The sequence below is a fragment of the Microcaecilia unicolor genome, chromosome 6 (assembly GCF_901765095.1).
Source record: "Microcaecilia unicolor chromosome 6, aMicUni1.1, whole genome shotgun sequence".
NCBI classification, from domain to species: domain Eukaryota; kingdom Metazoa; phylum Chordata; class Amphibia; order Gymnophiona; family Siphonopidae; genus Microcaecilia; species Microcaecilia unicolor.
Genome location: NC_044036.1, coordinates 122,310,826 through 122,326,040, shown reverse-complemented (window position 1 = coordinate 122,326,040; position 15,215 = coordinate 122,310,826). Strand labels below are relative to the sequence as shown.

The following is a 15,215-nucleotide window of genomic DNA, read 5'->3' as shown; positions in this document are numbered from 1 at the left end:
ATCGCTTGAGCGCTTCTAGAGGGGATGCGGGGGTCTTACAGCCTGATTCGCCCTTGTTGGGTGACAGTTTCGTGACCGATGAATGTCCCGGTCCTTCCTCCGGCGTGGCGGTTTTTCCCGCCATAAACGCCCATCCCCCGCTCCTCGCCTCTGCCATCTTGGCCGGCCACGCGGCTCGGACGGCTTCTTCGTGGGCCGCCCTTGAGGTTGGAGACATTAATGCCATGAACGCCCTTAATTTGGGCGACGGCACAAAAGCGGCTAAAGTTAAGCGCCGTTCTTCCCGCGCGGCTCCTTCGCGGAGTGTCGCGCCGGACGCCATTTTGGATGCGCAGCATGTCTCTCCCCCGCTCTTGCGAGCGCCGGTTGAGGGTGCGTCTAGGGCTGTTGCCCAGGCTGCGGAAGTGCACAGTCTGGAGGGTTTCTCCCCCGAGTTTGTTTTGCTGCTGCATCAGGCTTTCCTCATGCAAAACGCTGCCCCTGCTCCCTCTTCTGGTAAAGAGGTTGAGGTTCCCAGAGGTAAACGCCCTCGGGTTGATTTCCAGGCCTTGGAGGACTTTGTCTCCTCCGATATAGATGAGGGCAGCGTGTCTGAGGTCTCCCAACGGTCCTTTGCGGATTCCTTGGAGGAGACGGATCCCCGCTCGGATGGAGCGGATGACCCCTCTGCAGCGCGGCTTTTTAGCCCAGAGGAGTTGCCCAACCTGTTGATACAGGCCATGGACACTTTGAAGATTTCCTCTCCGGAGGACGTCTCTCCCTCAGCCCCTGTTGGCTCTGCCATTATGCTGGGGTCGAAGCGCCCGCCTAGAACCTTCCACGTGCATGATGCCATGCACACCTTAATTTCGGCTCAATGGGATGTCCCGGAAGCGAGCCTTAAAGTGGCTAGGGCTATGTCCCGCCTCTATCCTTTGGCTGTGAGTGAACGTGAGGCCTATCTGTGGCCTACCGTGGATTCTTTAATCACTGCGGTGACTAAGAAAACGGTGTTGCCGGTGGAAGGTGGCACGGCCCTAAAGGACGCCCAAGACAGAAGATTGGAGGCGGCCTTAAGGTCGTCCTTTGAGGCAGCTGCTTTAAGTTTGCAGGCCTCAGTTTGCGGCTCCTATGTGGCCAGGGTGTGCCTGACTATGGTGCAGCGGGCTTCCCCCTCGGATCATTCCTTGAGGGCTGATTGGCCGGCCCTGGAATCGGGCCTAGCCTATTTGGCAGACTTGCTGTATGATGTATTGAGAGCCTCAGCTAAAGGCATGGCTCAGACAGTCTCTGCGCGGCGGTGGCTTTGGCTGAAACATTGGTCTGCTGACCATGCCTCTAAATCCTGCCTGGCTAGATTGCCTTTTAAAGGCAAGCTGCTCTTTGGGGTCGAGCTGGACAAAATCGTGACCGATCTCGGCACGTCCAAGGGCAAGAAATTACCAGAGGTCAGGGCTCGGGCTAGTACTCGTCCCGGTACCTCCAGAGGACGGTTGCAGGAAGCCCGTCGGTACTGCCCGGGCAAGTCGGGTTTCCTCTGCCCCCTCTTTCTTCAAGAGGAATTTCTCCCCCAAGCAGCATTCCTTTCGCAGAGACCGCCGTCCCGGAGGTGCTCCCTCCGGTCCTCCCCCAGGGTCTCATACCCAATGACGGGGCCTTGGTCCACGCCTCAGTGCAGATTGGAGGACGGCTGTCCTCGTTTCTGGGCGAGTGGACCACAATAACTTCAGACGCGTGGGTGCTGGAAGTCATCAGAGACGGCTACAAGCTAGAGTTCTGCCGACCCTTAAGAGACGGGTTCGTACTCTCTCCCTGCAAGTCTCCGGTCAAGCTGTGGCAGTGCAGCAGACCTTGGACAATCTGATACGCCTGGGCGCTGTCGTTCCGGTGCCAGAAAGTCAGCTTGGCAAGGGACGTTACTCCATTTACTTTGTGGTACCAAAGAAAGGAGGTTCTGTCCGGCCTATCCTCGACCTCAAAGGGGTCAATCGGGCCTTGAAAGTGCGGCACTTTCGCATGGAGACTCTCCGCTCTGTTATAGCGGCAGTGAAGGCAGGAGAGTTCTTGGCCTCCTTGGACATCAAGGAAGCGTACCTGCATATTCCCATCTGGCCTCCTCATCAACGCTTTCTGCGTTTTGCAGTCCTGGGACGACACTTCCAGTTCGGGTTGGCTACTGCTCCGCGGACCTTTTCCAAAGTAATGGTGGTCATAGCGGCCTTCCTGCGAAAGGAAGGAGTACAAGTCCATCCTTATCTGGACGACTGGTTGATCCGAGCCCCCTCTTATGCAGAGTGCGGCAAAGCTGTGGACCGGGTAGTTGCTCTTTTGAGCTCCCTGGGATGGATCATCAACTGGGAGAAGAGCCAGCTGCGCCCGACTCAGTCCCTGGAGTACCTGGGAGTTCGATTCGACACCCAAGTGGGCAGAGTGTTCCTGCCAGACAATCGGATTGTCAAACTTCAGGCTCAGGTGGACCAGTTCCTGGTAGCCTCTCCTCTTCGGGCTTGGGACTATGTGCAGCTGTTGGGCTCTATGACGGCCACGATGGAAGTAGTGCCCTGGGCTAGGGCTCATATGAGACCACTTCAACACTCTTTGCTGCAGCGCTGGACTCCGATGTCGGAGGATTATGCTATGCGCCTTCCCTTGGACCCAGCAGTGCGCAAGGCGCTGAGCTGGTGGATGCAGACAGACAAGTTGTCTGCGGAAATGCCTCTGGTGACCCCAGAGTGGATTGTCGTCACGACGGACACCTCTTTGTCGGGCTGGGGAGCCCACTGCTTGGGAAGGACAGCGCAGGGGCTCTGGTCTCCTGCGGAGGCAAAGTGGTCTATCAACCTCCTGGAACTCAGAGCGAGGAAGCGCTCTACTTCTACTGCTTACGCCAGGGTTTGGCGTATCTTTGCAGCATGGTGTGAAGCAGGCTCACTTTCTCCCTTCACTGCTCCAATTTCTTCAGTGTTGGCGTTCCTGCAAGAAGGTCTGGAGAAAGGCCTGTCGCTCAGTTCCCTTAAAGTCCAGGTAGCGGCTCTGGCTTGCTTCAGGGGCCGCCTGAAGGGTGCTTTCCTGGCTTCGCAACCAGATGTGGTGCGCTTTCTCAAGGGAGTTAATCACCTGCGCCCTCCTCTGCACTCAGTGGTGCCTGCGTGGAATCTCAACCTGGTGCTAAGAGCATTGCAGAAGCCGCCTTTTGAACCCTTGTCGAGGGCATCTCTGAAAGACCTGACGTTGAAAGCAGTCTTTTTGGTGGCTATCACTTCAGCCAGAAGAGTTTCCGAGCTCCAGGCGCTCTCATGTTGAGAGCCTTTTCTGCAGTTCACTGAGGCAGGAGTGACTATTCGCACAGTGCCTTCCTTCCTGCCCAAGATTGTTTCTCGCTTCCATGTGAATCAGCAGCTCTGTCTCCCTTCCTTTCGTAGGGAGGACTACCCAGAGGAGTACTCCGCTCTTAAATATCTGGATGTGAGACGAGTCATCATCAGATACTTGGAAGTGACCAATGATTTCCGGAAATCGGATCATCTGTTTGTCCTGTTTGCAGGTCCTCGTAAGGGTCTGCAGGCTGCTAAGCCTACAGTGGCAAGATGGGTCAAGGAAGCCATTGCAGCGGCTTATGTGGCCGCGGGGAAGGTGCCGCCTATCCAGCTGAAGGCTCACTCTACGAGAGCTCAGGCGGCCTCGATGGCAGAGGCCGGATCCGTCTCCTTGGAAGAGATATGCAAGGCGGCAACGTGGGCTTCGGCTCATACATTCTCCAAGCATTACCGTTTGACTGTGGCTGCACGGGCGGAGGCCTGGTTTGGAGCTTCAGTGTTGAGGTCAGGGATTTCTATGTCCCGCCCTGGGTGAGTACTGCTTCGGTACATCCCACCAGTCTATGGATTGATCAGCTTGATGATATGGAAGGTAAAATTATGTATAATCATACCTGATAATTTTCTTTCCATTAATCATAGCTGATCAATCCATAGCCCCTCCCAGATATCTGTACTGTTTATATTCTGGTTGAATTTTAGGTTCAAGTTTAGCCTTCAGTTACTTCAGGAGGACTTCGTGTTCAAGTTCTTCTTTCACTTGGATTCTTCAAGAGTTGAGACGAGTTTGTGTTACAGTGAGCTGCTGCATTCCTCTCCCCTCCGTTTTACGGGGCTGGATTGAGATTTAAATTCTGCCGGCACTCCCTCCCGCTTCGTGCGGCTGTAGGGCAGCTTTGTACCCCTCCCGCTTCGGCGGTTTTAGGGTCAGTCAGCTCCTCCCGCGGTTGCGGTTGCAGGATAAGCCAGATCCCCCCGCATCGGCGGGTGTGGTGTCCCTCCCCCGCTCCGCGGGGATGAGCTGGACGGATTCCCCTCCCCCACTTGTGTGGGGATGAGCTGGGTTAATTCCCCTCCCCCGTTTCGGCGGTGGTGAGCTGGGCAGAGTGTCCCTTCGTGGGTGTAATTCTCTTAAGTGCTGAGTCCTGCGGATGGAGCTTTGATATCGACATACTGAGGAGTTTCCGGCAGCACATGACCACATATAGGGAGGCAAAAGTTTGCTCTCTATCTCCACCTGCTGGTAGATGGACACAACCCACCAGTCTATGGATTGATCAGCTATGATTAATGGAAAGAAAATTATCAGGTATGATTATACATAATTTTACCTTATAATTGATATTGAAGGGTAAGGCAAAGTTGTAACATATAGATGGGTAAGAAAGTTGGAAGAGTTTGAAAGTAAGGTGACTGATTTGAAGAAAGTTGCACATGAGGTCAGAGAGATGGTTAAATATTATCTCAACTAGTGGGAATCAGCACTGAACAACACCTAGGGCTGTAAGTGCTGCTTGCTGTACATTTGTAGACACAACCAGCCTGGAGAGCAAGAGCTCTTACCCAGGATTCAAACCCATGTCCCCCTGCATGGCAGTGTACAACAGTTCTTTGGATTTATATATCATTCCTTTTATTGCATTCACATAACTTCCAGTATGAACCCGTTAAAGGTGGTGTACAAAGCAATGTGCTTTGAGTATTGAGAGTATATCTGGATTTACTGTATATGTTTTGGTGAATTCTCCTTTGCTTAAAATCTTGTCCCTTGAGGTGATTTTCTTGACTCTGCTCTTATTAGTATGGCGATACCTCATACTGGAAACATATTACCCTAGTTCATGTAAATTCCATGAACTTGCAACATTTTTCTCATAATTTTTTTTTTTTTTTTTTTTTTACATTTGCACCCCGCGCTTTTTTAATGTCCCTGCATAAAATAGAAGATACTTCAGCAAACAATAAAGCATCGTTGCCAGAGAATGTGGTAAAGTCGGTTAGCTTAGCGGAGTTTTAAAAAGGTTTGGATGGCTTCCTAAAGGAAAAGTCCATATACCATTATTAAATGGACTTGGGGAAAATCCACTATTTCTGGGATAAGCAGTATAAAATGTTTTCTACTTTTTGGTATCTTGCCAGGTATTTGTGACCTGGATTGGCCACTGTTGGAAACAGGATACTGGGCTTGATGGACCTTTGGTCTTTCCCAGTATGGCAATACTTATGTACTATGTGCACATTTAGAGAAAAGGGTCCCTTTCCAAAATCCATGAGGCTCTTCTATGCCAGGTCTGTCTCATACCAATTCTTGCAGAGGCCTATGATAGTAACAGAAAAAATTTGAGGAAGCAACAAAAATATTAGTACATAATAGACTAGAGCCAAAAAGAGGCAAGTTATTAGTGTACCTAGGAGATACTGGGTTAATTCTGCTGCTGCAAAATGAGTCATTTCACTTTAATTTCCAAATCCTTTTTTGCGCCTTTTTTTTTTTTTTTTTTTTTAAAGTTATGAGATGCTTCAAGATAATGTTGAAGGATACCGTCGTGAAATTGCATCACTGCATGAAAAAACCCAGAAGCTTTCAGCCACGACTCAAAAGCAGGAGCAAATCATTAATACCATAACCCAGGACCTGAGAGCAGCTAATGAGAAGCTTGCTGTAGCAGAGGTGAGGTGTATAGTGATCATGAATGCTTTCAGCAAGTTCAGTATTTTGGCAATTTGCAGGCTGTTTCTGATGATGATTGCATAACTGTACTGAAACTCTCATTATTGAATGAAAGGAGTTCTTGATAACTTTTCATAGATGTTCAAATACAGATAACACAACAACAGGTGTCTTTATCATGTGTGTCATATACAGTGCATCACTTCTGGTTGTAAATCTTCAAGAAGAAATCAAATGCAGCTTATGTTTGGGAATATGTAAAGTGTATTGAAGAATAGATTTTCAATTTATATAAATTTCTTTCTAAAAATTAGGTTTCAGGCATAAGTACAATGACCTGCAAACATTCATAAAGTCTAAAATCTTCCATACTCACACATATAACACTTCTCTATCAACCAGAAATTTCTCTGTCAAAGAGAGAATACTTTTCTATACAAAACGTTGTCAGTCACTTCTAGGGAAACTTAAAGAAAAAAAATAGTAGTCCCTTAATTTGTGTCCTACTCTTCAACTGAAGAAGCAGTTTTCCTTTGTAACTGTAATAGCTTTATTCACATCAGGAAAAATTTGCATTTTTTGTCAAGAAAACAACATTTTTTTAAAAGAAATGTTTCAAAACCAGAAGTTTCTCTTCTTCAAAGTGAATAGAGAACATTAGAATGTCTCAAGCTGTGATATCTTGCAAAACCTCTTAAAATGCTGGAAGATTGAAGCTTGCTAGAGGGTCCACTGCATCAAAACCTCCTTCTGCATCATTATCACTGACCACATTAGACAAGCAGTAACAATTAGGAATAACAGAATTGTGTGCATTAGTTAAGGCCAAAACCAAATGATTCTTCAGCACGTTTTCAGGGAACAGATGAGTGACAGGAAACTTCAAAAACTGTAATTTTTTAGATCTGTATTGCTTTCCCTTCACCTCTAACTTACAATTCAAGGGGACGCTATTCTTTATTCAAGATATCCCAATTGCCTACCATTTAGAAAGGGAAATGGGACTTGATATACCGCCTTTCTGAGGTTTTTGCAACTACATTCAAAGTGGTTTACATATATTCAGGTACTTATTTTGTACCAGGGGCAATGGGGAGGGTTAAGTGACTTGCCCAGAGTCACAAGGAGATGCAGTGGGAATCGAGCTCAGTTCCCCAGGATCAAAGTCCACTGCACTAACCACTAGGCTACTCCTCCACTCCAGAAACCTGACACTCCAGGGACTTAACCCTGAGACTCTACAAAGGGCACATTATTTTTAAGGTCCTTAAATTTGTCCACTGCTTGCTTAGAGAAAACACAGAGCTCTACAGTTAAATTCAACAGGCCCTCAGTTCTGGTAACTACCCTCCAAATGTCTAACAGATATCTTGAGTAGAACCTGCATGAGTCCAGGAACCCTTGGTCCAGCAGTTGAGTGGCCATCTTGAGACACTGTCAGAAACAGAAGAGTTTGAAAACAAATCAGTGGTCTGACATAAACCGACAGCAGCAACTGGGGTGCAAGAACCATCATGGGATCCCTCTCTCCCAGATACTGAAAAAAAAGGTTGTGGGTGGGGTAACCTTGCCCCCAAAACTAATAGAACCTCCAAACACGAGCAAAATTTTATGCTGCAAATTATTAGATGTATCTACCCTCTTTATTACTTGAAAATAGTTTTCCAATGACCCTGTCACTACTGAGGGGTTAAGAAGACTCATTTTCATTTTACATTTCCCCCATTCAAATTAACTATACAAGTTACTGCTCTGTTCCTCATTAACTTGAATATTTTCTCCCACTCCACTGTACACTGTCATAGCTTCAAAGGTGCCTCTGGGCTGATGCCAAGAGAGGATGTCAAAGTACCTTTACAGTCTTCCAGACCAGGACTTAGAGCAGCACCACCAGACTCTCTGGTAGCATATGATTTTTCTTTGTATAGGTTTTTTGTGCTCATGCATTTGTGAAATAGGGTGAAGCAATGCAGTGAAATTATGAATTGAACAAAACTAAAACTGACCGTTTGTTTTCTGTCCCAAAGGTAAGAGCAGAAAACTTGAAGAAGGAGAAGGATATCTTGAAAATGGCAGAAGCTCGACTGAACCAAGAGCGAGAGTCTTTATTAGCAGAACAAAGGGGCCAAAACCTGCTGCTCACAAATTTGCAGGCTATTCAGGTAAGTGTGATTGGAGTGTGACCACTGGTGAAGCAGGATAGATTCCTCCTATGTCAAAGTGCAGAGCACAGCTTGATTGGTTTATTCTAAACAGAATGATTACCTATTCATAGAGTGTGCGGTGTGTCAACTGGTAACTCCTAAATTCTACCCTGCATATATGATAAAGGGGACTAATTCACCTGACTCTTCTTTAAGGTAGTTAAGGGGCAGGTTTATGCTTGACTAATGCTGGAAATTCATCCTGAGCAAGTCAGTTTTGTGAAGGAGTATGTACTGAGAATACAGAGGTTAGATAGGCTCCTGGCCAAATCACATTGGGCTATCAGTAACATTCCAGGATGGAAATCCATTTCTTTGAAGTTCACAATGACTGAACAGGCAATTTTTCAAAGTGTTCTCTTCAGGTGAGCAGGTATTTACCCACAGAAAAACAGTCACCCCTCAAGTTGGGAACAGTTTGTGCGCTGTCCGTAGCTCGTATTTCCTCTTTGAAAAAAAGGAAAAAAATTTGATCTTGTCTACTAAGTTTCTTTCTATGTGTGTGCAAAATCAGAATAGATGTGTTGTGCCCCTCTACCAATATATGAAGACAGAGCAAAGACTTAAGTCCTGCCCTATAAAGGGTACCATGCAGCCAAATTCTCTTCAGTATTTTCTGTTAACACAGCAGAAGTAAACTATCCTCAAAATCATGAGGGAAGGAGGAGTCCAAAGCCTCTGTATGCTCATTTGGGAGATTATGTAGGAAGAATCCAGAAAGATTCAGCAGCACTACATCTACTGCCAAACTACAAATGATATGCAACCAACATCTAAACTGGAAAACCAAAAGGACTTAAATTCAGGTAGGCTTCCAGACTGGTCTGTGTGGACTCAAGAATAGAAAATTAGAAGAGAAGACCAAATTTATCCTTCCACCAGACCTGTCTAGAATAAAGAAATGTAACATGGAAATCCTTTCACTAGGTGGAATTCATGAACCCCCTTGTTCTCTTAACACCTCTGCTGCAAAATCACATCCTCTCTAGTGAGGATTTCTACCTATAAGTGCTTTGCAAAAGAATACAGTGAGGATCCCATTGCAGTTCTCTGCAGGAGAAACTGAATGAGCTCCACCCATAAAGGCATGAGCCAAATCCTACTTAATAATCAAACCACCAACTGTCCAGTAATTTGGACTTAGGGACTCCCCTCTCCTTAAGGAGATAGGCTTCCTGTGAGCCATTGTGCAATAGTGGATTTGGTAGCAGCTTCTCCTTTTTTCCTCACCCTGTACCCCCACAAACAATCATACATAACATAAGATTAGCAATACTGGGCTAGACCAAGGATCCATCTAGCCCAGTATTCTCTTTCCAGCAGTAGCCAATCCAAGTCACAAGTATCTGGCAGAAATCTAATAGCAACATTCCATTCTACCAATCTCAAGGTAAGCAGTGGTTTTCCCATGTCTTATCTCAATAGCAGACTATGGACTTTTCCTCCAGGAACTTGTCCAAACCTTTTTTTTTTAAACCCAGATATGCTAACTGCTGTTGACCACATCCTCTGGCAACGAGTTCAGAACTTAACTATTCATTGAGTGAAAAAATATTTCCTCTTATTTCTTTTAAAAGTATTTCCATGTAACTTCATTGAGTGTTCCCGCATTTGTTGGTTTCTTCCAAACATCAGAGCCTCCCTGTGCATATCTAGAGTATGGAGGATATTTGTACCCCACAGTCCTTGTGAAAGTTTGAACATTTGGTTGACGTGAAAGGTCAAAACATTCAGGAAGAACGAAAGGACTGTTTTGAAAGGTTGACACCCCCACTGTAAAACGCAAAAAAAAGGGTTCAACATTAAAACTCTGAGATCTCCAAAATCTTTCCAGTTGAATGAACAGCCATATAGGATATTGCCTTGAGGGTAAGATTCTTAATAGACGCTGTCCATTGAGGTTCAAATGTGTGTCGTGGCCCCCCCCCCCCCCCCCGACCTCTGAGGAGCAGACCCTTGTCGAATATGCAAAACTTTCTTCAAACACCAGACCACATCAGGATGCAGGTCCAATGGAGCATCCTCCAGATATCCACAAAAAAGAGCTACAGCTGCAACCTGGACCTTCCAAGGGCTAAATGGCCAAAACTTTGAGACCATAAGTACATAAGTATTGCTATACTGGGAAAGACCAAAGGTCCATCAAGCCCAGCATCCTGTTTCCAACAGTGGCCAATCCAGGTTACAAATACCTGGCAAGATCCCAAAAAAGTACAAAACATTTTATACTGCTTATCTCAGAAATAGTGGATTTTCCCCAAGTCCATTTAATAATGGTCTATGGACTTTTCCTTTAGGAAGCTGTCCAAACCTTTTTTAAACTCCGCTAAGCTAACCACCTTTACCACATTCTCTGGCAACAAATTCCAGAGTTTAATTACACATTGATGAAGAAAAAGTTTCTCCGATTCGTTTTAAATTTACTACATTGTAGCTTCATCGCATGCCCCCTTGTCCTAGTATTTTTGGAAAGCGTAAACAGGCGCTTCACAGCTATCCGTTCAACACCACTCATTATTTTATAGACCTCTATCATATCTCCCCTCAGCCGCCTTTTCTCCAAGCTGAAGAGCCCTAGCCGCATTAGCCTTTCCTTATAGGGAAGCCGTCCCACCCCCTTTATCATTTTCGTCGCCCTTTTCTGCACCTTTTCTTATTCCACTATATCTTTTTTGAGATGCGGCGACCAGAATTGAACACAGTATTCGAGGTGCGGTCACACCATGGAGCGATACAAAGGCATTATAACATCCTCATTTTTGTTTTCCATTCCATTCCTTTCCTAATAATACCGAACATTCTATTTGTTTTCTTAGCCGCAGAAGGTTTCAACGTATCATCAACGATGACACCTAGATCCCTTTCTTGGTCCGTGACTCCTAACGTGGAACCTTGCATGATGTAGCTATAATTCGGGTTCCTCTTTCCCACATGCATCACTTTGCACTTGCTCACATTAAACGTCATCTGCCATGTAGACGCCCAGTCTCCCAGTCTCGTAAGGTCCTCTTGTAATTTTTCACAATCCTCCCACGATTTAACAACTTTCAATAACTTTGTGTCATCAGCAAATTTAATTACCTCACTAGTTACTCCCATCTCTAGGTCATTTATAAATATGTTAAAAAGCAGCAGTCCCAGCACAGAGCCCTGGGGGACCCCACTAACTACCCTTCTCCATTGAGAATACTGACCATTTAACCCTACTCTCTGTTTTCTATCTTTCAGCCGGTTTTTAATCCACAATAGAATAGTACCTCCTTTCCCATGACTCTCCAGTTTCCTCTGAAGTCTTTCATGAGGTACTTTGTCAAACGCCTTCTGAAAATCCAGATACACAATATCAACCAGTTCACCTTTATCCACATGTTTGTTCACCCCTTCAAAGAAATGTAGTAGATTGGTGAGGCAAGATTTCCCTTCACTAAATCCATGTTGACTTTGTCTCATTAATCCATGCTTTTGAATATGCTCTGTAATTTTGTTCTTACTAATAGTCTCTACCATTTTGCCCGGCACCGACGTCAGACTCACCGGTCTATAATTTCCCGGATCTCCTCTAGAACCTTTTTTAAAAAATTGGTGTTAATTGGCCACCCTGCAATCTTTCGGTACCACGCTCGATTTTAAGGATAAATTACATATTACTGACCATACTGAAAAAAGGCCAAAATGTGAACCAAAGATACTTGAGACAAAGAAATTGTTTGCTCCTTACACCAGCCTCGGTAGCCTCTGAATTCTTGTATACACAATGGAGGTAGACCTCTGCTGTACCTTGAAACCCTTTTTTACTCAAATGAAACCTCTCAGCAGTCAAGTTGTAAGACAGAAACAAGACAGATGATCCATCAGTATAGTACTTGTGCCCAAAACACCCTCTCCTGAGGGTGAGGGTCCTAAGTTAGGACTCCGCAGGGCTCCCCACTTTCACCAGCCTTTTTTGCAGTTTGAGGCTGACTAGGTCAATGTAACACAGTCATCTGTGCTCATCTAGCAGCACCAATACCACTAGATCAGGATTCAGTGCCGTCTGCTGCAGGACACGGCCCAGATGAGGTCATAGAGGAACACACAGAGTAGAGGCCAACCAGCTAGACTGGTGCCCAAAGTGAATATCACTCAGCTGGAACCCCTTCCAGCTTCAAGCCTTTCATTAAATTCTGGAGCTTCAATTATCAATCCATTATGAAACAGTATATGGGTTTTCCTCTCATCCTTACACAGGATCCATGTTAGTCTGTTCTGTATTGCTCCAGATTTGGTGTATGTGCTCTGAAATGAGCACCCCTTACTCTGTTACAGCTGCATCTGCTTGAGCCAAGGGTTTAGCTTGAACATCGCTGCCATAGAACCTAGGATCTGCCTGTAATATTAGCTTAGAGGGCTCAACTTGCTTTGCCTGAAGTTGATGCCTCCAGGGTCTGCAATAGCTGGACCACACAAAGGGTGAAATAGAAGCTCTCTACCTGAAATTGAAAATAGCTTCCCAGGACTGAAATTCGAGGACCTCTGATGCTCCTCCTCCATTGGGACACAGAGTCAGGCCTCCTTGAGATCCAAGGATGTCGGGAACCCCCCCCCCCCCCCCCCCCCCACCCCTTGCAGTGCCACAAGATCCACAGATTACCTCATCTCCATGTGAAAATGCAGAACACATCGCCAAGTTCACGTTCTTCAGATAGTGAAAAGTGCCTTCTCTTTTCAGTACGATAAAGAAGATGGTGTACCCACTGCTCCTAGGGATTGGCAGCCAGAAACGTTTTTTAAGGTCTTTTATTTTGGGGGGGGGGGGGGTCATTAAGGAATGTAATATCTTTCAGCGTAGTGTGTGCACTGTGTGCAAAGAGGCTGTACTTCTTAATGAATGCTCCCTCTTAGCATACAGTGTGCACTCTGTCAAAAATGGAACATCCTCTTCTTAAAATCAGCAATGTCACAAAAGATAACACATCTGTAATGGACATTATTGTCCCCTAAACTACTGCCTCGTTGACCACTGACTGACAAGGAGAAATAAGAGCGTGAGTGAGCAAGAAATTGCAGCATATAGCATCATCCTGCCATATTCTTGTCATAACAGTCTGCCCTATCCAACTGTGTGAGGAAAGGGACCATCAATACACTAGGCACTCTTTCAGGAACTGGAGGTCATCAGATAGGTTATACCCACTTTTTCTGTTCAAATGGCCAGTAACCTGGCCAGAAAACAGAAGCACTATGGATAGCCTTCCCAGAACTGAGGTACCCTCTGAGACTTGGTCTCGCTAAGTTTCTTGACCAGCTCCAAATGCTCCCCAATCAAGAGCTTGCCTCTAAAGGGAATTTTACTAAGTTAGGACTCCAAAGCAGTATCCACTGCCAAGTTTCTTAGCTTCCAAAATCTTCAGGCCAAGATCATAACTGCAAACATCCAAATGAGATCATATAAGGCAATGACAAACTAAGCCTAGCCAGCTCCAGTCAAGTGACATCCTTTGCACCAATACACTCTCTGAACCTCTACTCCCGCGCTCTCACCACTCTTAAACCCTACCCACTGATAAAATTGTCAGACCTCCCTGTTCCCTCGATTATGTTTTGCCCCCTCTCAACTCACCCCTGTTATATTCCACTGTTCGATCTCCTAAGAATATCCTGAACTTACTCTGTCTTATATAATTCTTCACAATGTAACCTATAATTGTACTGCAACCAACTGCACTTCCATCTTTTACAATGTATTGTAAGCCACACTGAGCCCGCAAATAGGTGGGAAAATGTGGAATACAAATGCAAATAAATAAATAAAATTTAGGCAACCTTCCTCCCAAAGATCTAGGGGAAACTGCTGGACCCAACACCAGCAGGCCCTGGGCATGTATGCACTACCAACCATAGCATATAGACCTAAAACTCCTTTTTCAATAGGGTCTCAATTCTGTGATCCTAGAGGTTTTTCAGCACTGTACCGCCTTCCATAAGGACTGCTATATGACTAAGGTATCCATTTTAAGTACATGGAGGTTCTCCAATTCCTCAGGGCCAAAAGGGTTAACAACCATAGCCCTACCCAACCTGAGACCAGTCTCTGGAGTGACTCTCTGCCAAAACCTGGATCGCAATTACCCGATGGACCAAAGAGACCATGGAGAGTTTGTGAAGGTCCCCCCCCTCCACTCCCACCCCCACTAGAATAGTATCACTTGTACTGAAGGCTCTGAGATATTGGACTCCAGAGCCTGAAGAATCACAGCGAGCTGCTCCTCCCTCCAGAAATACCGGACAACTAATGGGGAACTCTACATCCTTTGAGTTCCCAAGGGAATCCCCCCAACGTTCTGCATATTGGCATCAACCCACAGGCAGGACCTGGCACCAACTGGGCCTTCCAGTCCTCCTGCACTCTGTCTTTAGGCTTGTCACTGGCCACAGGTTTCCAGCAGAATGAGGCACAACCCCCAAGTCCTGGAGTCAAGAAGCTCCCCGAGACTGCAGCATCAAAAAGACTTAATGGAGAAGTAAGATAATTCTGGAGAAAATCCATTTCCATAGCCTGGTAAGGGACCTGATCCAGTGGCCCGTCCCAGTTCCTGCTAAGAAAACCATCACAAAACCCCTGCGCTCTCTTGTCAGAGCCAGGGCATCTAAAGAAGGTAGGGCTGCTTGCCTATAAAATGGAATCTGTTGCCATAGAACCACATGCTTTAGAGCCCTTAAGGTGAAATGGCTGCACCTCTGCAAAATGCTTCAGCCAATCTTCCTCCTACCCCTCCCCCCCCGTCTATATAGTCTCAGTGTCCATCATCTTTCCACCAATTCTGCACTGATGACCCATCTGACATCTGCTGGAGACAGAATACAGGAAGAGCTTATAGCTGTACAGTGCTCCTTATAGGGCAGGTGCACATATCTTTGTTCTGTCGGTATCTGCTGGTAGAGGGGCATAACCTGTCTGGTGAATGAGGTAGAGCAGGGATTGGGGAAGGTCCATTTTAAAATCCTCATACATTGCTGTCACATGGAGTAGGCAAAAAGGGCAATTATCTTGGTCAACGTCCAGCT

The 15,215-nt window shown here is 46.1% G+C and overlaps 1 protein-coding gene and 1 non-coding gene across 6 annotated transcripts in view; one reads left to right on the top strand and one right to left on the bottom strand.

The window, feature by feature from the left end:
* The window catches only part of TPR (translocated promoter region, nuclear basket protein), a 247,582-nt gene that overhangs the window by 106,397 nt on the left and 125,970 nt on the right, over positions 1-15,215 (top strand). For all 5 annotated transcript variants that reach the window (XM_030205416.1, XM_030205413.1, XM_030205412.1 and 2 more), the window contains exons 18-19: positions 5,805-5,967; positions 7,995-8,129. In XM_030205416.1, the coding sequence (XP_030061276.1) occupies positions 5,805-5,967; positions 7,995-8,129 (298 nt within the window). The remainder of the gene's footprint in view (positions 1-5,804; positions 5,968-7,994; positions 8,130-15,215) is intronic.
* LOC115473610 lies at positions 12,353-12,459 on the bottom strand. Its single transcript, XR_003942702.1, has one exon. It is a non-coding gene; the product is annotated as a U6 spliceosomal RNA (small nuclear RNA).